The 23,694-nt window shown below is 53.5% G+C and overlaps 2 protein-coding genes across 14 annotated transcripts in view; both read left to right on the top strand.

Annotated features, from left to right (window-relative positions):
* Elmo2 (engulfment and cell motility 2) overlaps window positions 1-9,414 on the top strand; it is a 39,321-nt gene extending 29,907 nt beyond the window's left edge. For 4 of the 8 annotated variants that reach the window (XM_047539927.1, XM_047539928.1, XM_047539930.1 and 1 more), the window contains 11 exons: window positions 416-538; window positions 827-961; window positions 1,546-1,650; window positions 1,744-1,852; window positions 2,274-2,410; window positions 3,279-3,442; window positions 3,555-3,667; window positions 3,850-3,957; window positions 4,716-4,798; window positions 6,303-6,380; window positions 7,542-9,414. In XM_047539927.1, coding sequence (XP_047395883.1) covers window positions 416-538; window positions 827-961; window positions 1,546-1,650; window positions 1,744-1,852; window positions 2,274-2,410; window positions 3,279-3,442; window positions 3,555-3,667; window positions 3,850-3,957; window positions 4,716-4,798; window positions 6,303-6,380; window positions 7,542-7,742 — 1,356 coding nt within the window. In that variant the 3' untranslated portion in view covers window positions 7,743-9,414. The remainder of the gene's footprint in view (window positions 1-415; window positions 539-826; window positions 962-1,545; window positions 1,651-1,743; window positions 1,853-2,273; window positions 2,411-3,278; window positions 3,443-3,554; window positions 3,668-3,849; window positions 3,958-4,715; window positions 4,799-6,302; window positions 6,381-7,541) is intronic. The other 4 variants (XM_047539931.1, XM_047539932.1, XM_047539933.1 and 1 more) reach the window with 2 other exon arrangements.
* A 1,138-nt stretch (window positions 9,415-10,552) lies between these two features.
* On the top strand, window positions 10,553-23,332 carry Slc35c2 (solute carrier family 35 member C2). 6 transcript variants are annotated; one of them, XM_047541665.1, is made up of 11 exons: window positions 10,577-10,610; window positions 15,221-15,296; window positions 15,450-15,595; window positions 15,956-16,106; window positions 16,831-16,894; window positions 17,580-17,652; window positions 18,157-18,325; window positions 18,415-18,498; window positions 20,971-21,146; window positions 22,148-22,277; window positions 22,573-23,332. In XM_047541665.1, the coding sequence occupies exons 3-11, from the start codon at window positions 15,476-15,478 to the stop codon at window positions 22,701-22,703; spliced, it is 1,098 nt and encodes a 365-aa protein (XP_047397621.1). In that variant the 5' UTR covers window positions 10,577-10,610; window positions 15,221-15,296; window positions 15,450-15,475; the 3' UTR covers window positions 22,704-23,332. The 6 variants fall into 6 exon arrangements, with proteins under 6 accessions (XP_047397625.1, XP_047397624.1, XP_047397621.1 ...); XM_047541667.1 differs by having other exon boundaries at window positions 10,596-10,610; window positions 15,224-15,296; XM_047541666.1 differs by lacking the exon at window positions 10,577-10,610 and adding an exon at window positions 13,619-14,396.
* Window positions 23,333-23,694: the final 362 nt, after the last annotated feature.

Consider the following 23,694-nt stretch of genomic DNA (forward strand, 5'->3'; position numbering starts at 1 on the left):
CTGTACTGGGTAGAGCAGTACCCAGCCATGCAGCCATGGAAACATTTTTCTAAGGAAAAAGTGACCCTTTTTCCATGCTCTGTCTATTGCCCTGGATGTAGTGGTCAGTGAGGTGCCTGATTGGAGTAGGGTGGCCCACGGTCGGCATAGTTGAAGTCGGGTGCAGCTCTGTCCTCCACTCCACCTCCCCAAGGAGGGGAGTGCAGAGGAAGGGAGGGCGCCCCAGCCTGGCCTGTGTGGATCATCTGCCTGAATCAAGCCCATTCACGCCCTGTCCCCTTCTGTAACATGCAGTCCCTGTGTGTGGGAGGAAGCCTGTTCCCTGCCCAGGGTACTTTTCACCAGCATGCCTATGGCTTTTCTTCAGAAAAAGCGACAAGTCGGCCCCCCCGCTCTCTGCCTTTGCTTTCTCTAGCATGTGATCCGAGGGAACCGCCCAATCAAAACGGAGATGGCCCATCAACTCTATGTCCTTCAAGTCCTGACCTTTAACCTTCTGGAAGAAAGGATGATGACCAAGATGGACCCTAATGACCAGGCAGGTGCTAAGTGGGACAGTGCTTTCCTGGCTTAGAAGGTGCTGTTTTCTCACTGCTGCTGTGCATTCCCTGTGTTCTGTACGCCAGATACTGTGTGTGGTCTTTATCTGCCCTGGAACCCGTGTGGTGCGTGCCTAATAGGAGACTCTCTGGACCTAGCCTGTTTCTGCTGGGGTAGAGGCAGTGCCCCCCAGGAGATTGATTAGGGCCAGAGTTTGGCCCCACTCTCCCTTTCTTGCTTTCCTTGGCTGACTGACTCACTTGATGACTGTCTCTTCACCTGTCAGGCTCAAAGAGATATTATATTTGAACTAAGGAGGATAGCCTTCGATGCCGAGTCTGACCCTAGCAGTGTTCCTGGGAGTGGGACCGAAAAACGCAAAGCCATGTACACCAAGGACTACAAAATGTTGGGATTTACTGTAAGTAAAGAATAGAGAGGGCGGTAGGCTTTCCTCTCTGACAGGAAGTCAGAAGGTCCACCTAGCCAGCCTGACAACTCCTTCTTCATAATGGTGGCCCAAGAACAGATGACAGTAATAAGGTCGAGGATCTTGATGCTTGGTTCACTCTGGCAGTGGCAAGTTTGCAAGTGTTTTGCAACATTTGGCCCCGTGAAACACACTCATCAGGGGGTGGGCCCAGGAGGTCCGCCACAGTGGGTAGAATGGGGACCTGTCCCCCAAAACAGCTAGGTTCTTTGCAAAGCTATTGTGACAGTTTTATGGTAGAATATGACTGGAGGGTGGGGTTGGTTTGTGTTATTTGCTGCACACCTACTCAGTGCCTGGCCGCGTGCTAGGTACTGGGATATAGGATGAGGCAGCCACCGTCCAGCACTGGAGCCCCCAGTTCAGTCTTAGAAATGGAATGTGAAGAGAGCCAGGACCAAGGTAGTAAGCACCAGGTGCTGGCAGCAGACTCAAGGAGGGCAGCAGGGCTTCTCCGAAGGCATACCACACATGGGACACTACTGAGTCTCAGATCAGATGTCTCATTTTTCCAGAACCATATCAACCCAGCCTTGGACTTTACCCAGACTCCTCCTGGAATGCTGGCCTTGGACAACATGCTGTACTTGGCTAAAGTTCACCAGGACACCTACATCCGGGTAAAGGTGGTGGGGGTGACCCGTTGCTCCCAGTGCCCATCTCTTGCCCTCCTCCCTCCCCTTCCTGACCCTCCCTTTCGTCTTCCCCCACAGATTGTCTTGGAGAACAGCAGCCGAGAAGACAAACATGAATGCCCCTTTGGCCGTAGTGCTATTGAACTCACCAAAATGCTCTGTGAAATCCTGCAGGTTGGGGAACTGCGTAAGTCTGCAGCTTCCTCTCCTCCTTTAGCCAGTGTTGTTGCCAAGAGCCTTATAAGACTGGAGGTTGTGAACAGTTAGATGTCAGTGGGACTGGTCAACCTTGGGGTTTTTTTAATTACTACATGAGCTGGTCTTCCATCTTATCTTTGTGGGAATCATGGCTGTTGCTTTGTTTAAGCTAGTAATTTGAGGTGTGTCAGGATTAACTGGGTCCATAATAGGGTAGAGGCAAACCAGAAAAAGCACCCTGGAGAAGAAAGCTAAGGAAATGGAGAAAGGCCCATCCCATACTCCTTGGCAGCTATGGTTCTTGGTCTGCTTTTATTCTTTGGAAATTTGGAACAGAGAATCCACAGCCTCTGGATGTAAGCTCCCAGGCCCGGTGGACAGAGCCTTTAGCCTTTGTTACTCTTCTGCAGCAAATGAAGGGCGCAATGACTACCACCCGATGTTCTTTACCCATGACCGAGCATTTGAAGAGCTCTTTGGAATTTGCATCCAGCTGTTGAACAAGACCTGGAAGGAGATGAGGGCAACAGCAGAGGACTTCAACAAGGTCAGCATCACCAAGCTGCTCTGAGGCCCATGCAAGATTATCACACAGTGGTCTCTGACAGCTGGCCAGTGCCTGGGGAACCCCTGAGAGAAAACCAGCTTTGTCTGCAATGTTGAGTCACGAGACTGAGGCATTGAAGAGCCTTGTTGTGACTTCCTCTGTGACCTTGAGGGCCACAATGAAGCCAGCACCTGCCCCTCCTATTCTCCTTAGGGGTCAGGAAAATAAGCATAGCAGAATAGCTGTGGCTTACCGTGCACTAACTGCGTAGCCAATGCTGGGAGAGGTTAGGAGACAGTAGGTAGCCTCTGTGCATCATGGGTATTAATTGATAATTGTCCCTTGGTGCTTTCAGAATGCCCACTCTATAGAGCACTGCACCAGTCCCTCGCAAGCTGACTCGCAATCAACCTAGGAGCTAAAGGTTTTGAAGATAATCATATCATAAAAATATTGGAAAGTATAAAGAAGAAAAAGTCACCTATAGATTCCACCACCCAACAACATCCACTTCTGTGTTTTTCTCTATTCTTTTTTCCCATGGCCTTTCCCTTCCTTAGTGAGATCATAGGGCACACACAGTGGGGTAGCCAGTTTTGTTCTTTAACAGTTTTTGTTTTAGAACTGACACATATTTTAACACTGCACAGTGTGCCAGCTGTGCTTCCCTTCCATATAACCATCTGTCACTGGGCCTGAGTAGCCACTAAGAAGGTGTCCCTTAGAAAGTCAGTACTCTCCTTCACCCAGCAGGTATCTCTAGGGCCTGCTCTGTTCGGGTGCAGGAGCTGAGGAGAGCTTTGGTCTCCAGGTCAACCTGTCCATTTATCAGAGCAGTGGCATGAGTTGCTGCCTTCTTTCCTCTCAGGTTATGCAAGTGGTCCGAGAGCAGATCACTCGAGCTTTGCCCTCCAAACCCAACTCCTTGGATCAGTTCAAGAGCAAACTGCGTAGCCTAAGCTACTCTGAGATCCTAAGACTGCGCCAGTCTGAGAGGATGAGTCAGGATGACTTCCAGTCCCCACCGATTGTGTAAGCGCTGTCCTGGAGGAGCCTGGGAGGGAGGGGGGTGGCTGCCAGCTCTGCCTTCAGGAGCACTGCGTCCCCTTGACCTTCCACTTACTTCAGCGCATGTCCACCCCAGGGAGCTGAGGGAGAAGATCCAGCCTGAGATCCTTGAGCTGATCAAGCAGCAGCGCCTGAACAGGCTCTGTGAGGGCAGCAGCTTCCGAAAAATCGGAAATCGCCGAAGGCAAGGTGAGAGGAGACAAGGGGCCCTGGGCTGGTCCTCACCCAGCAGACTCCCTGCTGCCAGGAAAAGCCTTCCTGGGTGTCCCCTGTAGGGAGCAGGAAGGCCACAGTTGTCCTTTTGTCCTTTGTGGGCCCAGGCCTTTCCCAGTACTGTCCTTGCTCAGCTGCTTGGTTTCCTTGTGTTCCAGAACGGTTCTGGTACTGCCGTTTAGCACTGAACCACAAGGTCCTGCACTATGGTGACTTGGATGACAACCCTCAAGGAGAGGTGACATTTGAATCCCTGCAGGAGAAAAGTAGGTTCATTTCTGTGCTGATGTGTGGTAGTAGCTAGACTTGTCAGAAGACCCGAATTCTGGTCCTGGCTATTTGAGTACCTGTTCTTGGGCCATGAGCTCCCTGAACCTGTTCCTTATCTGTCAGAGATCATCTGCCGGGCCCACCTCACTGGGTGGCTTGGGGTTGATGGGGTCAAGGATGCGAACATGTGTAGACTGTAACGGATGGTACGGGGCTAAGTAGAAAAGAGCAAAAGCTCTGGTGCCAGACCACCTGAATGCAGACCCTGGCTTTGCCCCTAATTAGTTATTAATTCTGATTAATTGCAAGTTAATTCTCACCTCTGCCTTGGATGCTTCTGTAAAATGGTAATAACGGTCACCCTTCCCAGAAGTCTGCGTGAGTGCTGAAGAATGGCTGGCAGGCAGTCAGCCCAGCTTAGCAGCTGCCACTGACATTTGCTCTGATGGCATTGTCACCTTCACTACTGTGAAGTTTCCAAGGCCCCACTCCTTGGGGATTAAACCCAAGAGCCCCAAAGCAACGCCCAGTGACTCTGACAGCCTCACTAAACCATGGTCTATGGGAAGTGACCAAGGAGAAGGGCACAGTGCAAGGCCATGGTCCATGGCTACCCTTCCTGAGGCAGTAGAGCCCTCAAGTCTGGGACCTGCAGCTTCCTGGCACCCTGCCCAGGGCTTCCCTTCCAGCACTGAGGCAAGCACTGGCCGGCTTGCAGCATAAGCTTCCAGACGCTAATCCCATCATTTATCAGTTCCTGTTGCAGACATTAAGGCCATCGTCACTGGGAAAGATTGTCCGCACATGAAAGAGAAAAGTGCTCTGAAACAGAACAAGGTGAGTAGAGAGTCCTGAGTGTGAGCAGCTGTCACAGTGACACCGCAGAGTAGCAGTGGAGGCTGTTTTTAGCTGCATGCTCAGTCTGTCTGTTCCCCTCTCTGAATGATCCTTGAACCTTCTGTTAAGAATTTTGAACATACAAAAAAATAGACCCCTCATGCCTCTCCCTGTGACTTTGAAGAAAATCCCAGTGTCACACATTTCATCTATGAATATCTAATATAGCACTCCTTTAACATAACCACAACACCATTATCACACTTAACAGAAGTAGTTATTTTGTCAAATACTTTGTACATGTTAGAATGTCCACCAATTGTCTTATAAATGTCATAATTTCTTTATATAAAAACATGTAAAGGTTTAGATGTATACTCACACTTTCATAACCATTTTGTTTAAATCGAAATCTAAAGTCCATATTGTAATGAGTCTTTTTACGTTTTTTTCGTTCGGAAGTTCCCTCTCTTTTCCATTTTCTTTTTCCTTGTTTTTATTGTTTGAAGAAACCAGGTTGCTTATTTGGTAGTTTCCCAGAGTCTGAATTTTGCTCAGTGTCTCCCTGTGGTTTAGTTTAACTTGTTCCTCTGTCCCCAATCTGTAAATTGCTAGAGTGATCTAGAGGTTTGATTTGGTTCAGGTTTGTCTTTTTTCTGGCAAGACCCCTTCACAGATGGTCTTGTGATCTGCCAGGAGGCTCCTAAGGTCCAGTGTCTCCTTCATGCCACATCAGCAGACTTGCTGCTGAGTGCCCACTCCATTAGTAAGTTAAGATTTGCCAACTAGGGACTTTCCGGTGCAGTTGGTCCTTTTCTACTTATGAGCTGAACTTCTCCGAAGAGAAATTTGCTCTTATTTACTTTTGGTTTTCTAGTAGTACAGTTTATGCAAGAAAGGAAGAACCATGCTTGATTTTTTTTTTTTTTTTAATGTATGTACTTTTAAAACCTGAGTGAGTTCCCTGTTATCATTCAACAATAACCAATTTTATGTTTGTTTTGCTTTGTTTTTTAGTATGAAGTCATGGATATAAGTAAATTATATTTGTCTCATTCAGTTCATTGCAGTTATTTTGTTGATGTTCAAATTGTCTTTGTGGTTTGTTTTTGGTATTTTTAAAACAATTGTTAAGACTTCCCTGTGCCAATTACAGCGTGACGGAAACAGGAAGTCAATTATTTTATTAATGTAAATAAATAGTTAATTAATGTAAAATAAAAAGTTTTAAAACGTATAGTCAAGGACTCTGACATTCAAGGGTTCTGAGTGTTGAAATGACTACTCCCATCTTAAAAGTGTCACCACAACTTAGGCAGGACTTAAATTAAGAGTTAAAGTTGATGACCACTGGGCCTTATCTCTAGCCACACCTGTGTGGCGTCACAGCTAAATCAGTGCATTTGGTGACAGTGCCACGTTACTAGGACTTTGGCCAAGCTCTTGATGTGCACAGCCTAGGCCATTCTGTAGTTCCAAGTAACTGAAACCCTGTCTCCTTTAGGAGGTGTTGGAACTGGCCTTCTCCATCCTGTATGACCCTGATGAGACCTTGAACTTCATCGCTCCTAATAAATATGAGGTGAGCAGTGTGCTGCTGCCCTGAACAGCAAAGCCCTTACTGGGACTCTGCAGCTGGGGAGGACAAGTGGGCAGAACAGGAGCATCCATCTCAAAGCAGGTGGCCACAGCAGATCATGCAGGCTGTTGGATGCTGAGGCTCTGCCATATTGTGGGCCCCTTGCTGTGGGCTGGTCTTCCCATGTTATTTTTTAGCTACAGCTATATGTTGGAAAGATAGGGTCTACTAGGGACAACTTATTCACCCAGGACTAGGAAAATTCTCCTCTTTTCATTTTATCTGTGGCCCCCAATCCAAGTTGACTTGCCAGGTCCTCCCTACTCAGGGCTCCCAGTCACATGTCATAGTGGATCCAGCCTGGGCTTTGAAGCCAAGCGGTTCTTGTTCTTCTGACAAGGGGCCTGCATTTCCATGTACAGCCCTGGAAGAGTAAATGCTGTTGAAACCATACATGCCTGGTGAGCTGAGAGCCACCAGTGAGAACTAGAGGCCAGGCTTTGAGAAGAGCACAGTTGGTCAGGGCCTGAGCTGCCAGTAGAGTTTAGCTGGGAGGAAAGGAAGAACAAGCATATGGAGAGCCAAGTGAACAAGGCAGGAAGGAATAGAGACACAGGGAGACTTCAGGAGGGAGGACTGGAAGAAATGTACGTTATTCCCTCCCATCATGCCGCCTTCCTGCTCATTCTTTAGTACTTATTTCTTAACATTTATTGACTGGTCTTTTCAAGTTACTTTTTTTAAAAAAATAAGACTGAGACCTTTCCATATTCCTGTATGGGTTCTACTTTTTTCACCTAACATGCCCTGCACTATACACTTCCAGTTTTGGGGACTGGCCACCACATTCATGACAGATTCTTAACCAAGTTCAGGTAGGTAATGCTCCAGACTTAGGTCTCATTTTGCTCTATTCATTAATTATATTTTTAGGCCACATTTCATATTATTTTAGGGAGTTTTAACTGTAAACCCGCCATAAAACCCAGAAGATCTCTTAAGAAAGTGTGACCACCTCCCACTTCATCTTTGCTATGGTCAGTTCTGCCTATTCTAAACAGTGCAGAAGGGACCATGGTAAGTTCCATCAGATCAGGGACTCTGGCAGACTATCCTGCAGCCCCGTGGCTACCATGTGACATTTTTGCAACTTGTTTCCCACAGTACTGCATCTGGATTGATGGCCTCAGTGCCCTTCTAGGTAAGGACATGTCCAGTGAGCTGACCAAAAGTGACCTGGATACCCTGCTGAGCATGGAAATGAAGCTGCGGCTCCTGGACCTGGAGAACATCCAGATCCCCGAAGCACCGCCACCAGTCCCCAAGGAGCCCAGCAGCTATGACTTCGTCTATCATTACGGCTGAGCCTGGAGCCAGACGACAGTACCCAGGAGGGATTTGGGCCCAGGAGAGACACTCAGCTCTGGTGCCTTGTCTTTTGCTTGTACAGAAACTACAGTGACGGTGGTGGCCAGTAAATGCCAGCCACTCCTCAAACCCACCTCAGACCACCCAGAGCTTCCTCCTGGTCCCTGTCCATAGGAGTCATGGAGGCCGGGTGCTTGCCTTCCCATCACCACGAAGCCTGGGATTGGGCCATGAGGAATGAATGATAGGTGCCCTTGCCTTCCAGCCTAGAAACTGTGTCTTGAACTGGGCTTAACAGCAGCTACCCACCTTTCCTTCCTGAGCCTGCTCTTGTTGGCGGGATCCCATATGAGCCAGAGATGGCTCAGGAAAAGCTGCCTGCAGAGGACAGGTGAACCGGGCATGTTGAGAGCCTTGGAGTGGCTCCCTGTGGGTGGATTTGAATGTGGGCCTTGGGCCTTTGCTTTGTCTTCACGAGGGCTCACTCCAGCCTCATCCGGTGCCAAGATGCTGCTGCTTCTGAGGTTTGACTCTGACATCTCTGGTCTCCAGAGCTATCAGATCTCTCTTGTCCATGCAGGCATCAGGACAGATGGAAGTTTCTCCATACAAGCTCTCAGTCTCATCCTGGCCAGGCAGAGACCTCCAAGTCCTGCCCTCTTAGTCTCCAGGAACACTGCAGGGAAAGCCCCGTTAAGGCCTAGGCCTAGACTGTGGTGATGTCACAGGATTCCACCTGGTCACCCCTACATTTGTATCTTTTCCTTCCTGGGGAAATCTCGCATTGGCTTGAGCTGCAGCCCCTCCGGTTTGTTTTCCCTTGGCCTTCCAGACTAGGAAGTTTGCCTCTCCTTCTCTCCCTTCCTAGTGCTGTGGTTTCTGCCATTGGCCATGATTTCAAGGGAGCTGGCTGGGGTCAGCCAAGGCCACAGCTGTGCCATGGGGCTTCCCTGGTGCTTCAGCACTTGAACCACATGCACATCCTCTCCCCCTGGGCCTGTTAACACAGTGGCATTCAGTATTGATACCCCGGCATGGTAGGTACTACCCAATGAAGAGCGTACTATATATTTTCTTTACTATAGGCCATACTTATACAGAACATGTATATATATTTATATAAGATCTACCTATCCTAGGACAGAATGTTTGCAGGGCAGTAAAATGGGAAAAAAGTAACACTCCCAATCATGAGCCAAGAGCAACCAGAGAACAGCCAGGAGCTTCCTGTCAGTAACCAGGTTTTCAATAAATACTCTTTGATGTACAAATTGTGGTTCCTGTTAACAGCTGTTTCCCTGCCCAAGGGTGGAGTCACCTTGGCAGTCTTCATTTTAGTATACCTGGGAGACTAGAGAACTCCAGCTGGAGCCATTAGCTACCTTCCAAGAGCCCCTTCCTCTTCCAGACACCCCCACCACACGGCACACACCTGCTGGTGAAGAATGCTCACAGATTGTTGTACTGGGACAGTGTTTCCTTCTCAGGCTTGCTGGGTACAGCAGGGAAAGGCATTCTGTACACCCCCATGAACACATCCTGCCTCTTGCCCCGTCAGGGAACAGTGTGAGCCCTCATGCCTTACACAGAGGTCCTTCACCCTGTGTCGCCTGCGCTTAGTGCCCAGCCTTCCAGCTGGTGTTCAAGGCTGTTGCTCCAGTCCACAGCCTTGGTGGCTGGGAGGCATGAATGACAGCAATGATGAAAATAGATACTTTACTTTCTCACCTCAGAGAGGAGGGAGCGAGGTCAAGCTCTCTCAAAAGGCATAGGAAGTGCATGCCACACAGGCCTTGAGGACGAATAAAGCCAAGACCTTGGGCAGTGATGGGTACCATTGTAGGTGCTTGGTAAGTACTGAATGAACTGATGCCTGCCTGATGCCAGCTGGCAAGGGAGACAGCAGCAATTTCCACAAAGCTCTTCTTACACTCTGGCCTTGAGCCTTCTGTTCAGAGGGGCTGCAGCCCAGCTGAGTCATTTACAAGGATCCATGTTTGCAGCCAGTCCTAGTGCGGAGCCTTAAGAGATTTGAGGAGAGCAAAAAGCACAAAACTGGGTCTCAATGTGCAGCCCTCACCTACCTGACCTAGTTTTTCTTCTCACTGCCCCTTTTAACCTTCCTGCAAGGTGGATCAAGTCTGAATGCTCTAGGCTAGCAGTGGGGGGCCACCGCAACCTGCCCCTTGGCTGCTTTAACCACTGTAGTTTTTGTTACCCTCCATGAACCAGCTGAGCTCCCAGCAAACCTGGGGCCTTCTCGCCCCCTCTTAGGTTCTTCTGTTTCCTCTGGGATACTCTCCCCTTACTCAGCCTCTTGAAATTATTCTCAGAAAGCTTCAGACAAAATACTTTACAAATGTTATTACTTCTGTATCTTTCTAACTAAAAATTCAACGTCCCTGTCATAACTTCCTGGCTGGTTTGCGCTTCCAGAAGCAACAGCCCAGAGAGATTCCGTGGTTCGTTCCATGCTTGCCCAGCACTAGGTTGGATGTAGAGAAACAATCTGTTTAATAATAAAGTTAATAGGTGACCACTGTATGGGGTGCTCACTGTGCAGGACAGTAACAGGCACCCCGACTCCGGGGAAAGCGCCTGCTTCGGCGCCGGGGACAAAAAACTACAATACAGGGCTGCACCCAAGGTGGGCACCGCGCGGGGTACCGGCTGAGCGCGGAGGAAGGACCCACCAGCCACGACGCAGCGGCTCTGGCCGGGGTCTCTGCTCAGCACCCCAGCACCGCCTCCTCCCGCTTGGCCCCTCAGCGGCTTCCGCCGGAAGCCACCCTTTCCGCGGCTCGGGGGCGGAACCTGGCTTACACTTCCGGCGGGAGGATCCCGGCCGCGAGCGCCACGGTGGAGGTAAGTGGGCGCGCGGCTGGAGCTCGCGGGAGGGGTCCGGGCTGGCGTGGGGCGGCGTCCCGCCCCGGCTCCGCGAGCGGCTCGCCCCTGCTGCCGCCCGCCGGGTCCGCGGAGGGGCGGGGACCGCGGCGTCCTGCAGGCCGCCCGCGCTGCCCGCGCCGCTCCGCCTGCCACTCCAGAACACCTGCCAGGTGCCAGGCCCTGCGCCAGGCGGGAATCCGACACCCGGCCGCGCCCGCAGAGGCCCGGCCCCGGGGTCCGGGTGGGGTAGCGGGAGACACGTGAGCAAACACGGAAACGTCAGATGGTGGGAAGGGCCTGGAAGATGGGGGGCCCTGGGGAGTGTTCAGCTGAGCAGAGGACGCGGACTTGATGTGCCTGTCAAACCGCAGGAAGCCACGGCGACCGGGGCTGGGGACAGCGGTAGGAGGATGAGGTTGCAGAGGTCGGGGGAGGCCAGGTGGTAGGAAGCCTCCTGTGGGCCTAGCCGAGGAGCCCTTGGAGGGCGTGGTCTGCTTTCCGTGTTTAGGCCACCTCGCTGGCTGCTTCGTGGACTCCAGGCCGTGGGGGACAAAAGAGGAAACACCAAGATAACGAAAGATAACGTGGCTGAGACTGTGGTTGTGGAAGGGGAGAAGAAAAGTGGACAGGTCAAGAAGTAATTGGTGGCGGAGCTGAGGGGGCAGGGTGTGAGGAATGAGGGCCATCACCGCGGTGTCAAAGATGACTTCATCTGTGATTTTTGCATTTGGTTTAAGTACCTGTGCATTACACTGGCGCTTACTAAATGACTTTGGAGTAAGTTGGGGGCATGAGGAATAATTGAGATATCTTCTTAGGACATCTTAAGATTTAGACGTCTGGAGTGGAGCTACCAAAAGGACAGCTGGATATACTAGCCTGCACTCACAGGAAGGCTTAGGGCTAATGTAAAGACATCACTGGCAAGTGGTTTGGGTGGGATGTGATACTTAGGATGAGAATTAAGAAAGAAAAGGAACCAGGATCTGACCCTCAGGCACCAACTCTTATACGTTGAGTTGAAGAGGTGGTGTCAGCCAAGAAGACTGAAGAAGCAGCCAAGAGGAGCAGAAGACAAGCCAGAGATTGTGGGGTCATGGCATCTGAGGTGTCTTTCCAGGAGGAGGAAGTGGTCAGTGTATAGAAGGAGAACAGAGAGTTGACCCTTGTGGGTGGGGGAGAGTGTGGTGGCTCAGGAGCAGTAGGGGCAGGAAGTGAGAGGAGGTGAGGAAGTGGGCTGTCAGTGCAGGGGCCGCTGAGGAAGTTTTGCTATAAAGGGAGCTGGAGGGAGGTAACTTGTGCACCTTCCAGCATCAGGTGCTGAACCTAATGCCATTGACACCTCTCCCCAGGAGCCAGGTGGTTCTGTCTCCCCTTACAGTAGGAGAAACTGAGTTCCAGCGTCTAGAGTAGAAGTACTAGGACTTACTCCAGGTCTCTAACTTCAAAGCTGTACGTTTAAGCACTGAGCTACGCTGCTGTGTTGAAATTGGGAAAGTGGAGAGCAGCCCGGCACTGCAGCGGTGCACAGCCTACCCCAGTGTGGCTGCGGCTCCCCAGGGAAAGCGAGGCAGAGTGGGATTTCCTTTCCTAGGCAAGTGAGATTTGGGAAAGAGCATTTAGCCCTGCAAGCCTGGTCTCCCTTACCACAGAGGAAGTGTGAGGACCTCCTCCAGTTTGGTGCCAGTGCACGGTGGGATGGTGGTTGGATATGGTGGTGTTTGGTGAATGTATACTGAGTATGTGGCCCTGGAGCTGAGGTCAGGCTTTGTGCTTTGGGTAGGGGAATTACCTTTTAATGCTCAGTAGAAACAGCGTTGCTGGCTGAAGACGTGCTCCCTGCGGGCTGGGAGTTGCAGGGATCTGGACAAGCTCTGAAGGAAAGGCATGATTTGAAGCGCAGGGAGGGCACTGCACTGTCGGGGCAGCACTGTAGCCCAAGCTCAAGGTGCACGTTGATCCTCAGAAGGGAAACAGATGGCCCTAGCGTGGAAGCCACTGGAAGAGCCCATGGGATGCGTGCTAGTAAGAAAGTCCCCTTAGTGTTAGCAGGCCCGCCACTGCCTGTGTAGCACAGCGGGAGCACCCTCGAGCCCCAGGCAGTGCTCGCAGCTGGTCGCAGCGGTGGTGGTCAGAGCTTGGGCTGGGAGGCGAGGCTCTTCTGGCACTTCGTGGCCATTGACTGGGGATGCTGCTAAATATCCTCCGGTGCACAGGACAGGCCTTCCAAGGGTTTGTCCAACCCCAAACATCAGTGGCACCAAGTTGGAGAACCTCTGGCGTAGAGGAAAGTGTGGGCCTCAAGCCTGTTGCCCACTTAGCTGCAGAAGCAGAGTCTGGCTGGGAGGGGCAGGAGGAGCCGAGAGGCCCCTGCAGGAGGTTCCAGGAGCCCAGGTGGCAGGAGCGGAGCTCAGATGTGATCACTTGGGGGTGTCTGCGGAGATGGAGCTGCTGTGACTTGAGCGAGTGTGGCCCAGGGAAAGAGGGGTGGAGGAGGAGAGAGGCGTGGGCCATTCGGTGCTGGGAAAGGGCAGGTGTGGGACACCTAAGGCCAGAGGTCCAGGTAAAGAGGTCAAGTCACAGTTGAAATTTCTCTGAGGTCCATGGGGCATCAGAGCTGGGGTCCACACTGGGAAGATGGCAGCTAGCAAGTCATGCATTAGACCAGGCAAGACAGTGACACATGACCCAGTGGATCCAATGTGTCCTTTTTTTTTTTTTTTTCCGTCAGTACTGGGATTGGAGCCAGGGCCGCTTTCCCACTGAGCTACACCCTGAACCTTTTTATTTATTTATTTATTTGCAGTGCTAGGGATTGAACCCAGGACCTTGCGCTTACAAGGCAAGCACTCTACCAACTGAGCTATCTCCCCAGCCCTACCCTCAACCCTTTTTATTTTTTATTTTGAGACAGGATTTTGCTAAGTTGCCAAGACTGGCCTCAAACTTGGAATCTTCCTGCCTTGACCTCCTAAGTCGCTGGGATTATAGGCATATGCCATCACACCCAGCCCTTCACATAATTTTAAAAAATCAGTGTGCTTTAACTGTAATACAAAAGGAAAGTAACTGTGTTTCTGTGAGGGTGATGTGGCCGGTCGCTTCCCTCCTCTGTATAGCACCTGGGAACGTGGTAGCCACAGACAGACTCACACGGCCGTGGTGTGCCACAGCTCAGAAACCATGAGTACCGTTCTCCAGGTGATGTGTTTCTCTTCAGAACAGAACCTCTTGGTACCATTTTGACAAAAAGTTCATTGCCCCTCAGTGTACATGGTAATTAAGTTTTGGGCATTTTCGATGCAAGGTCAAGCCTTAGAAGAGCTGCTGTGTGTTTATATCTACAGCTGAGTCAGGGTCTGGTCCAGGTAACCATAAGCCGATCTTCTGCCCAAATGGCGAAGTCCCGCAGATTGCAAAATAGTTCTTAGTTTGTGGACTCTGTCTCATGATCCTTGCCCCCTGTATGCTAGCAGGATCCCCCCAAGTCACCACTATCAATTTCTAAAGCTCCTCCAAAGAGAATTGGAGCCCTCTGGGCAAAGCCCGTGCCAGCTCCCAGTTTGCCTCCTGGCAGGGCAGGTTCCAGAGCACAGAGCAGGTGTGGCCTTTCCTTCAGACCCTCGGGGCGGGGTGATCAGCCTTCTAAGAAGGCTTCCAGAAGGTGGCAGTGTAGCAGGGTGGGGCGTCTCCAAGTGGATGGTGAGGAGGACACACAGCTGAAGCCTCAGGTGTGCTGCTGGGCCCCAGCTCCCCCAGGCACAGGTGGGTCCACCTCTCCCAGCCACGCCTGCTCCGGCACTCATCAGGGTTGCTTGAGTGGCAGGGAGTGGTTTGTTTTGACAGTACCCTACACAGTCTCCGCCTCTGAGGACATTTGGTAGAGGCCAGGTCCAGACAGATGCAGGTTTCCTGGTCCACTTTTAACCCCTGAAGACAAGATTAGTCCCCTGAAAATGACATGCATGCTGTCTGTCACTGAGTCATCAGACCGAATGGAGAACTTGTAAAATACCAGGTGTGGGTAGGGTTCTGTGTGGACACACCATCCCTGTCCTCAAGTTCACAGCCTTGCAGTGGACCAGACATTACTCAGATCACACCCCACAGAAGTGCTATAAAAAAAAAGTAGAGCCCCCTGTATCTCAGGACTGATGGGTGGGGGAGATACCTGAGGACATGACATTTGTGCCCAAGATAAGTAGGATGAATTGAAGAGTGGTTGAAGGGTGGGCAGGCATTCTGTTCCTCCAGGAAAGGGCCTGGTGTGTTGGGAGGACCGAAAGGCAGCCTATTGGACCTGCCCTGGAAATCCTGGGGCTGAGGCTGGCAAGACTGGCAGGGCCGGATCTGGGCCTTGAGAGCCCCAGGAAGGGTTTTGGCCTTTATCCATAAGAGCAATGGAAGCTGCTGAAGGGTTTTAAGCAGTGGTCTGACACGACAGATTTATGTGTTGAAAAGGTCATTTTGATGGCAGCCCAGGGAGAACAGCTTGGAGACAAGGGAAGGGACGTGACCTGGGGCTCTGTGCGTGCTGCACAGAGGCCGGGAGCTGCAGGACCTCCAGAGCTGTCTTCTCATCTTTCTAGCAGCAGAACTGGGGTCCTTTGAGCCCGGCATCCAGCTAACCATGGAACCGGTCGGCGTGGACCGCCAGCCCCTTAGGTGAGGACTCAGCTGGGGCTCCTCTGACCATTCCAAACATGGAGGCCAAGCGAACCCCTCCAGCCAGGGCATCTGCCTTTTGAAAGTCGTGGTCCAGCTCCCACTTTTCCTGTGGGCTGTCTTCAAAAGAGGTGCCTGTCTCTCGTGGCCCAGGAGCTCGGGCGCCGCAGCCTCCACGGATGGGGAGGTGGGCCCTTGACGTGGCCTTTGTATGGAAGGCGGTGTTGACCCTGGGGCTGGTCCTTCTCTACTACTGCTTCTCCATCGGCATCACCTTCTACAACAAATGGCTGACGAAGGTAACTGGAGGCCTCACCAGTGCAGGGTGCTGGGACAAAGGTGGCCACAATCAGTATGGCCATATTGGCCCACAGTGGCTCCTGCCTGGGAGTGGGCTGTGGGCAGGGCTGACAGAACAGCCGGCAGGTGTTGAAGTGGAGACAGCACCAGCTGGGGGTGAGCCCCGGGTTGCCACTTCTCCTTTTGACCTCCAGAGTGAATAGCTCTTAGCCTAAGGGATTGTCATGCAGCTGAGTGCCCCTCACTGCAAGCCAGGGGACCGGCCCTTCCTGCCCCGCCACCAGCTGGAGGGAGGACACGGGCGCCCGCCCGCGCAGGCGGCTCTCTGAGCAGCCTGGTGTCTGCTTTGGGCTCTGCAGAGCTTCCACTTCCCCCTCTTCATGACCATGCTGCACCTGGCTGTGATCTTCCTCTTCTCCGCCCTGTCCAGGGCGCTGGTTCAGTGTTCCAGCCACAGGGCTCGCGTGGTGCTGAGCTGGACCGACTACCTCAAAAGAGTGGCCCCCACAGGTATGTGTCCCCATGGGAGGACCAGAGAGAAGCCCTCAGGGCCCTGAGGTCAAGTCCCCTCACTCCCCACCCCATGCCTCCTCGTGCCCTCTGCCTCCCACCTCTCACCCCGCCATCTCTTGAGTTCTCCCTGTCTTCCCATCCCTGCCACACACTCAGCAAGCCCCCGCAGTGCACAGATGGAACCTGCAGTGTGTGCCTGTGCCTTGCGGGCAGGGTCCTTGCCCTCTTGGGGCTGCGATGCGCTGGAGGAGCCCCAGAGCACTGGGAGCAGAGCCTAACCTAGGCCTGCCTGGGATCAGTTTCCTAGGTCAGGTGTATGTGGGCAGGTACCAAAGGACAGGTGGGACCAGCTGGTGCTGGCGTGTCATGCACCCCGCGTGTGAAGTTTGAAAGGGCCAGGTGCACTGTTGAGTTTATTTGATCCCCTGGGAGAAGGGTTTTCACAAGAGGATTGACTGGGTGAGGAGAGGGTCCCACCTAGTGGGGGTGGGGATATTCAAATCAGTTAACAAATGAGGAAGCACCCCAGCCAATCAGAATGAACTTCAGTCCTATTGCTGGACCGGCCCCACTGTTTAGCCAGGTGTTAACCATTTAGTTGCAGGTAGAAAGGAAGCCCAGGCAGGGCAAAATGGCCTCTTCAGCCACCTTAGGGCCATAGCGGCCACCTGGCTGGATGTTCCTGTGCTGCATCAGCCGTGGGTGGCCCTTGTCTTCACAGCACTGGCAACAGCACTTGACGTGGGCTTGTCCAACTGGAGCTTCCTCTACATCACTGTCTCGCTGTGAGTACCGGCTGCTGTCTGCGCACCTGGCCGATGGGCCAGCCACTCCATCACTCTCTGGGACCAGCCCTTGCTCTCTCAGCTCCTCCCTGGCACCCAGCAGCTCTCCGAGAAGTCTCCAGCCTTTTCCGTAAGCCCAGCGCAGAGGGGACGCTGTGCCTGCCAGGCAGCGGGGGAAGCCAGGGGATGCGGACCGAGCACTGCAGTCGCAGCAGGGGCAGAACAGCAGAGCAGAGGAAGGGGCTGGCCCCGGAGCACGCAGCTGCGTCAGTGTCCAGTGTGGGCACAGGCTGGGTGATAGCTGGCTCTATGGAGTTGGCTTCAGAGGACACAGTCCTCTTCGTGTCCTCTCTTCTCTCATCTGTTCTTTGTTACCTGGTCTCGGCCAAGGGCTAGGTAAAGGATAGGACGCCAATGTCAGACACACAGCCTCATGTCCCAGTGATAATCAGGGGCCTCAGAGAGTCTTCTGATGACAGGGCCCTTACCAGTCAGATGACTCAGGCAGACTCCTTTTGGTCTTTTGTACCCAGGTTGCCCTGCTGCCCTGAGCAGTACCAGTTGCTCTCTGGAAAGTCAGCCCCCTCCCCCTTCCAGCCTGCTGATCTGTGCTCTGGGCTCTTTTCTGGGTGGTGGGTGCGAGCCCTGGCTCCCGCAGTGCAGTGTGGGTAATTTCCGCTTCCAGGTATACGATGACCAAGTCTTCAGCTGTGCTGTTCATCTTGATCTTCTCTCTCATCTTCAAGTTGGAGGAGCTGGTGAGACCCCGCATCTCTTTTGTCCTCCCTACCCCTGCCTACACCCAAAATAGAGGAGGGAATCTGAGCAGCGATTTGTCACCTTGTGACATAGGAGACAGGCCCAGCCCAGGTAGCAGTAACTCCCTCTTCAGCATAGGGACAATATGCAGAGTATTTAGAAATAAGTGTGTCAGTAGCTAACAGAAGAAAGCAGGAGGGTCCTGAAGAGCCTGCTGTGCAAGCTGGTGGTCCTTGTTTGGTGGCCCAGTGGAGAGAGAGAGGCCGCTTGCAGCTGCGAACAGATCGCAGAAAGCACTGTAGTATTTTAGAATAGGTAGGGATACTGGGGACATGCCCACTGAGTGTCAACCCTACATATGTCAATAGGCAAGGACTGTCCCTGACTTCCTGAAGTGGTTGAGGGTAGAAGGTTTCCTACCCAGGGGAGGCCAGGGTGGACACTGACCCAAACTCTGCTTGTGATGAGCTCCCGAGTTAGCTGCACCTGCTCCCCTCCTCTAGCGTGCCACGCTGGTCCTGGTGGTTCTCCTCATTGCTGGGGGCCTCTTCATGTTCACCTACAAGTCCACACAGTTCAACGTGAAAGGCTTCTCCCTGGTGCTGGGGGCCTCGTTCATCGGTGGAATTCGCTGGACCCTCACCCAGATGCTCCTGCAGAAGGCTGAGCTGGGTGAGCATGGGCGAGGGTCAGACACAGGCAGGCTGGAAGCTGTGCAGGTATGGGCCAGACCTCGTGACCCCTGTGTCCCTGCCCTGCAGGCCTCCAGAATCCCATCGACACCATGTTCCACCTGCAGCCACTCATGTTTCTGGGGCTCTTCCCTCTCTTTGCCATATTTGAAGGTATGTTGAGCCAGCCACACCCGGGGCACCTCAGAACAGCAAATCCCAGATCCCTGTGTGGTGCTAGCTGCAGAGGTTGCCAAGATCAAAGACACAGCCCCACCCCTGCTGCAGTGTTGGGACTGGACAAACCCCAGAACCAAAATGACTGAATCCAGTCTGGTAATGACTCAGAAGAGTGTAAAGCACAAGGACAGCCATGGTGGTGGCCAGTGCTGAGTGCTGAAGGCTCAGCAGGACTGCGTTCGCCCTTTCTGGTTATTTTGCTTTTTTTCCCAGCACTGGGGATTGAACCCAGGGGCACTCTACCACTGAGCCACACCCCGAGCGCTTTCGATTTTGTATTTGGAGACAGGATCCTACCAGGTTGCCCAGTCTGGCCTCAAACCTTCGGTCCTCCCGCCTTAGCCTCCCGAGTAGCTGGGACTGCAGGCCTGCCCCACCACACCCAGCTGTTTTAATTATTTCAAACATGCTTAACTCACTTAATCCTCCCAGAAAACATGTGGCGATACTGAAATTGTCCTGGTTTTGCAGATGAAAGAAACTGAGGCTCAGAAGGGACAAGAGCTTGCTCAAGGTCCCTCTGCTCATAAGAAGCCAGAATCTGGACCCAGCCTCCCAGCTTCAAGTGGTTAAGCCCAATCTTCCCTGCCTTGCATGCTGCCCCTAAGAGGGCCTGAGTCACCTGCTATTTCGGGACAGTGGAGTGAGCAAGTCGGAAAAGCTTCCCAGACTGTGTATTTTAGCATATGAGTGGTGTGTGGTGGTCCACGGCAGGCAGGGCATCCTGGGAAGGTCAGGAGGTTCGGTCACATGTGGGCCTGTAACCCTGTGGCATCAGCTGTGCGGGCCAGGGTTGAGGGCCAGCAGGAGCCTGGACCGGGAGCAGGGTCCCCTCCCCGTGGGCTTCCAGAGGAGGGAGGCAGGAGAGCTGCGAGGGCGGGCAGCCCAGCACCACCTTCCTTCCTCCGGTTTTTGGGATTAGTCTTTGTCCTCTGTCTATTTATTCTTCCTCCCAGAGTCCCGACTGTCCTCGGGGTCATTACAGAAAATTCTGTCCCACATCCATTTAAGTTTCAAGCAGCGAAGCGTCTCCAGCCTCCCTGAGAAAATTATTCTGCAGCCCCGTTGTCCAGGAAACTTCTGTTCAGAGCCTCATGTTTTTCCTTTTTAAAAACCTCTCTCGTTGCTTCATTATGCCCCCTGCACCACACACCAGGCTCCCGGCCCCCCGGGTGTCTGCTCCATTCCCCTGTCTGCAACCCTCATCCGAAAGCCTCTGGTAGTCGCCACTTAGCAAAGCTGCATGGATTTAGCTCCTTTAATCTTTTCTGGTAAATTAATCCCCCAAGCGCCTTCATTACTTATGTTGCTCTTCCCCGAATTCCCTTCAAATTGCCCACGCCTTGGCAGCCCTGCCGAGCCCAGCCCCAAGCAGGATGTCCTGCATTGTGAACCCCTGGCCAGCGGGGGGCCGGGGTGGGCAGGGGGCTGTCATTCTGTTCCTTCAGTGCTTCCCTCCAAAAATGCCCAAGTGCTTGTCAGCATCCAGTTCCCACAGGTGTCTCTTGTGCCCAGTGCAGGGCTAACTCCATCCTCTGCTGATACACTGTGGGGATCTTGCTGGGCACCCAGGGGATTGTCCCTTCAGAGGGACAGTTTTGGAGGGACTAGGCAAAATTTGTGTTTTGTGCAGTTATCTGTTCACGTAGGTGTGTGTTTTCTTTTTGAGAAATGCTCATCATCCCAGCCATGGGGGAGGCTGAGGCAGGAGGATGGCAAGTTCAAGGCCAGCCTTGGCAACTTAGCAAGACCCTGTCTCCAAATAGAGAAATCAGAGGGCTTGGGGTGTGGCTCAGTGGTAGAGCACCCCAGATTCAATCTCTGGTACCGAAAAGAAGGGAAGGAGGGAGCGGGGAGGGAAGAAAGCTCACCAGGCGGCGCTGCCCGCTAGAGGAACGCCAGCCTAGACCCAGTCCTATTGTTTCAGCAGCAGGGAAACTAAGTCCAGAAAGGGAACATCTTGGCCCACGTCCCATAGCTGTGTCGTAGCAAGACCTAGATTTGGGCTTGGAGGCAGAACACTTGCCTACCATCCTCGAGGCCCTGGATTCCATCCCTAAAACTGCAAGAAAAAAAAAAAAGGCAGACCAACAGTATAAAGGAGCGGGGTGCAGCTGCAGCCCCTGGGCCGTGCCAGCCCCCCACACCAGGCCTCAGATCCACATCGCTCCCTGTCGGGACCGCCGGCTGGAATTGCGCTGGGGCTCCTAGCAGCTGTTATAGCTCCTCCTGTCTCCCCAGGTCTCAGGCAGCTTGTGTGGGATTATCCCGTACCTCCCATCTTCCCCAGCTGGAGGGTCAGCCAGGGCTCCTGTGTCCGCCTCGGTGCTGACAGGCCTGGGTGAAGGCAGGGCCGCCCAGGAGCCCCGGCCCTGGCCTCCCGCGCTCTCTCCGCATTGCTTTCAGGTCTGCACTTGTCCACATCTGAGAAAATCTTCCGCTTCCAGGACACCGTGCTGCTCCTGCGGGTACTTGGGAGTCTCTTCCTTGGCGGGATTCTCGCCTTCGGTTTGGGTTTCTCCGAGTTCCTCCTGGTTTCCAGAACCTCCAGCCTCACTCTCTCCATTGCTGGCATTTTTAAGGTACAGACTTAGAAGTGACCCCCGTCCTCCCTTAGAGGGGTCCCATAAAGGTTCCTCACCAGCAGCTTCCATCTCAGCACTGGCTTTCCTGGGCGCTTTCGAGAAGAGACTCAAAAGCCCAGTTAAGTGACGGGCAGCACGCTCGGGTCTCTCCTCTCCCCTCCATCCCTCAACCCTGAGTGAGGCGGTCTTCCCTGCAGCCTGGGGAAGGGGCTGCAGAGCTGCTCCCAGCCGAGGGTATGCAGCAGGTCAGGGCCAGCCACTCCTCTAGGCCCGGATGGGTTCACATTGTACTTTGGGAGCCTCAGGTTGAGAAGCCCCACCCACACTCATCAGTAAAGAGCTCCACGATTGATTGGCAGTGTCTGCGTGGGCCCAGCAAGAGAGCTGTGTCGTGCCAGGGGCCGGCGTTGCCTGTCTTGCCTTTCCTGGCACCTTGAAGCCTTCCCCTGCCTCCCTGCGCTCCTCCCCGCGCTCCTCCCCTTCCTTCCTGCACCTCCCCCTCCCCCACCATTTCTGCAGCTCCCTGCTCAGGACCAGGCAGACTACCCCCTGCTGGGGCAGAACTGAGATCCCCACGGGCCTCCGCTGGCGACCCAGCCAGGAACCATAGCTGGGGCTCTCAGAATGCATTGTGTATGAAGGACCCTGGGACATTGTGTCCTTAGGGCCCAGTGTGACTGTATTTGCCCTAAGGCGCTGAGGGCTGCCCATCTGCAGGTGCCTGTGCCAGGGCAGCTAACCCATGTTCCTGTGCGTGTGGTGCAGGCTGCACTCCCCACCCTGCATCTCGTGTCTCTTTTATTCCCAGCAGAATTCTGTGAAATTCTGCCTGCCTTTTGCATCAGTCACGTAGCGGGGCTGGCAGGAATGCCGTGCGGGCAGGCTGTCCCTCACCCCTTCACCCTGCAGGCTGGCCAGGAGTCCGGGGCCTTGGGACTGGTCCTCCCCTTGAGGAGGAGCGCCTGCTGCTGACCACCCCCACCCACTTCTGCCCACAGGAAGTCTGCACTTTGCTGCTGGCAGCTCACCTGCTGGGCGATCAGATCAGCCTCCTGAACTGGCTGGGCTTCGCCCTCTGCCTCTCAGGAATCTCTCTGCACGTTGCCCTGAAAGCTCTGCACTCCAGAGGTAACTGGAGCCTGTCCAGGCGCCTCCATTCTGTGATGCCACTCTCCGCGTGACTTGGCCCCCAAGTGCCCTCGCCCCAGCCCTGCCTGCCCTGAAGAGCCTATGGCTCTCAGCCTCCCCAGAGAGTTGCGGCCTCCGCTGGCTCGAGTCTAGCTTCCCCTCCTGGCTGCTGCCGTGGCTCAGAAAGTATGCCTGGTGGTGCTGCCGTCACCCTGGGAAGGACATGGGGGTCATCTCCAAAGGGTCGGGACTTGGGTGACCCACGCAGATCCATAACCGTGATCTCTTCCCCAAGGTGACAGTGGATCTAAACCCCTGAAGGGCCTGGGCTCCGGCCCGGACCTGGAGCTGCTCCTCCGGAGCGGCCAGCCGGAGGGAGAGGAGGAGGAGGAGGAGGACTACTTCGTGGCCCAGGGGCAGCAGTGAGCGGCCAGCAGAGCAACTTGGGGGCAGGCTGCTCTGTGACCAGCGGTGCTGAGCTCTCGGCAGCAGCCAGGGCCCGTGGCTCTTCGCAGCAGCCGGGAGTGGTGCTGGGAGTCACCTGTGGGCAGCTAGGCCAGGGGCTGGTGGCGCCTACCCTTCCCTTTCCCGTGGAGCTCGGTCAGCGGGGTGAGCACCAGGCCAGCCTCGGGCCTGGTGGGGCTCAGCCGCGCTGTGCTGGGGCCACGGTGGAGAGGGGAGTGGGTGTGTCCTTCTCAGCCCTTGGCCAGGCTCGGAGCAAGACTAGTCCAGGACAGCTGCTTTCCAAGGGACTGACCGAACGGTGGGGCAGCTGGGGACGTGAGGGGTCGGGGCCTCATCACCTGGACAGCATCTTTCTCAGCAGATTTATTTATAGTTTGGAAATAAATGGTTTATGGTCCAGTGGCCACTGACGTTGCCTAGGGGCGTGGGGGCAGGAGACCGTGAAGGCCTTCTTGGCCTTCTTTCCCCGTGGGGCCTCCCCAGCCTCCTGTGTCTCCCGCTTACCCCTCCACCCGGCCCCACCCACACTTGCAGGCAGAAAATAAATGAATATTTACTGAGTACGGTGTCCTGGGGACTTAACATGTTTTTCATGGATATTCACTGAGTACGGTGTCCTGGGGACTTAACATGTTTTTCATGGATATTCACTGAGTACGGTGTCCTGGGGACTTAACATGTTTTTCATGGATATTCACTGAGTATGGTGTCCTGGGGACTTAACATGTTTTTCATGGATATTCACTGAGAACGGTGTCCTGGGGACTTAACATGTTTTTCACGGCCTAGATTTGAATCCTGACTTTGTCCCTTTTCCGTGTGACCTTAAGTGAATCCTTAACCTCTCTGTGAAATGGAAATAATATGAGCCTTTCTGAAGAGTGTTACCAGTATTTGTAACATTTAAATGTTAGGTTTGGTTTTTTAATCCTTTCAACAACCAAGAGGTCAG

The sequence above is a fragment of the Sciurus carolinensis genome, chromosome 2, assembly GCF_902686445.1.
Source record: "Sciurus carolinensis chromosome 2, mSciCar1.2, whole genome shotgun sequence".
NCBI classification, from domain to species: domain Eukaryota; kingdom Metazoa; phylum Chordata; class Mammalia; order Rodentia; family Sciuridae; genus Sciurus; species Sciurus carolinensis.

What these genes read in the sequence shown, in the direction of transcription:
- Slc35c2 (XM_047541665.1), top strand. Translation starts at nt 15,476, where the DNA reads ATGGGGAGGTGGGCCCTTGACGTGGCCTTTGTATGGAAGGCGGTGTTG. An exon ending in CAAAAGAGTGGCCCCCACAG is followed by an intron (nt 16,107 to 16,830) that starts GTATGTGTCCCC and finishes TTGTCTTCACAG; the next exon opens with CACTGGCAACAGCACTTGAC. An exon ending in CCTGCAGAAGGCTGAGCTGG is followed by an intron (nt 18,326 to 18,414) that starts GTGAGCATGGGC and finishes CCTGCCCTGCAG; the next exon opens with GCCTCCAGAATCCCATCGAC.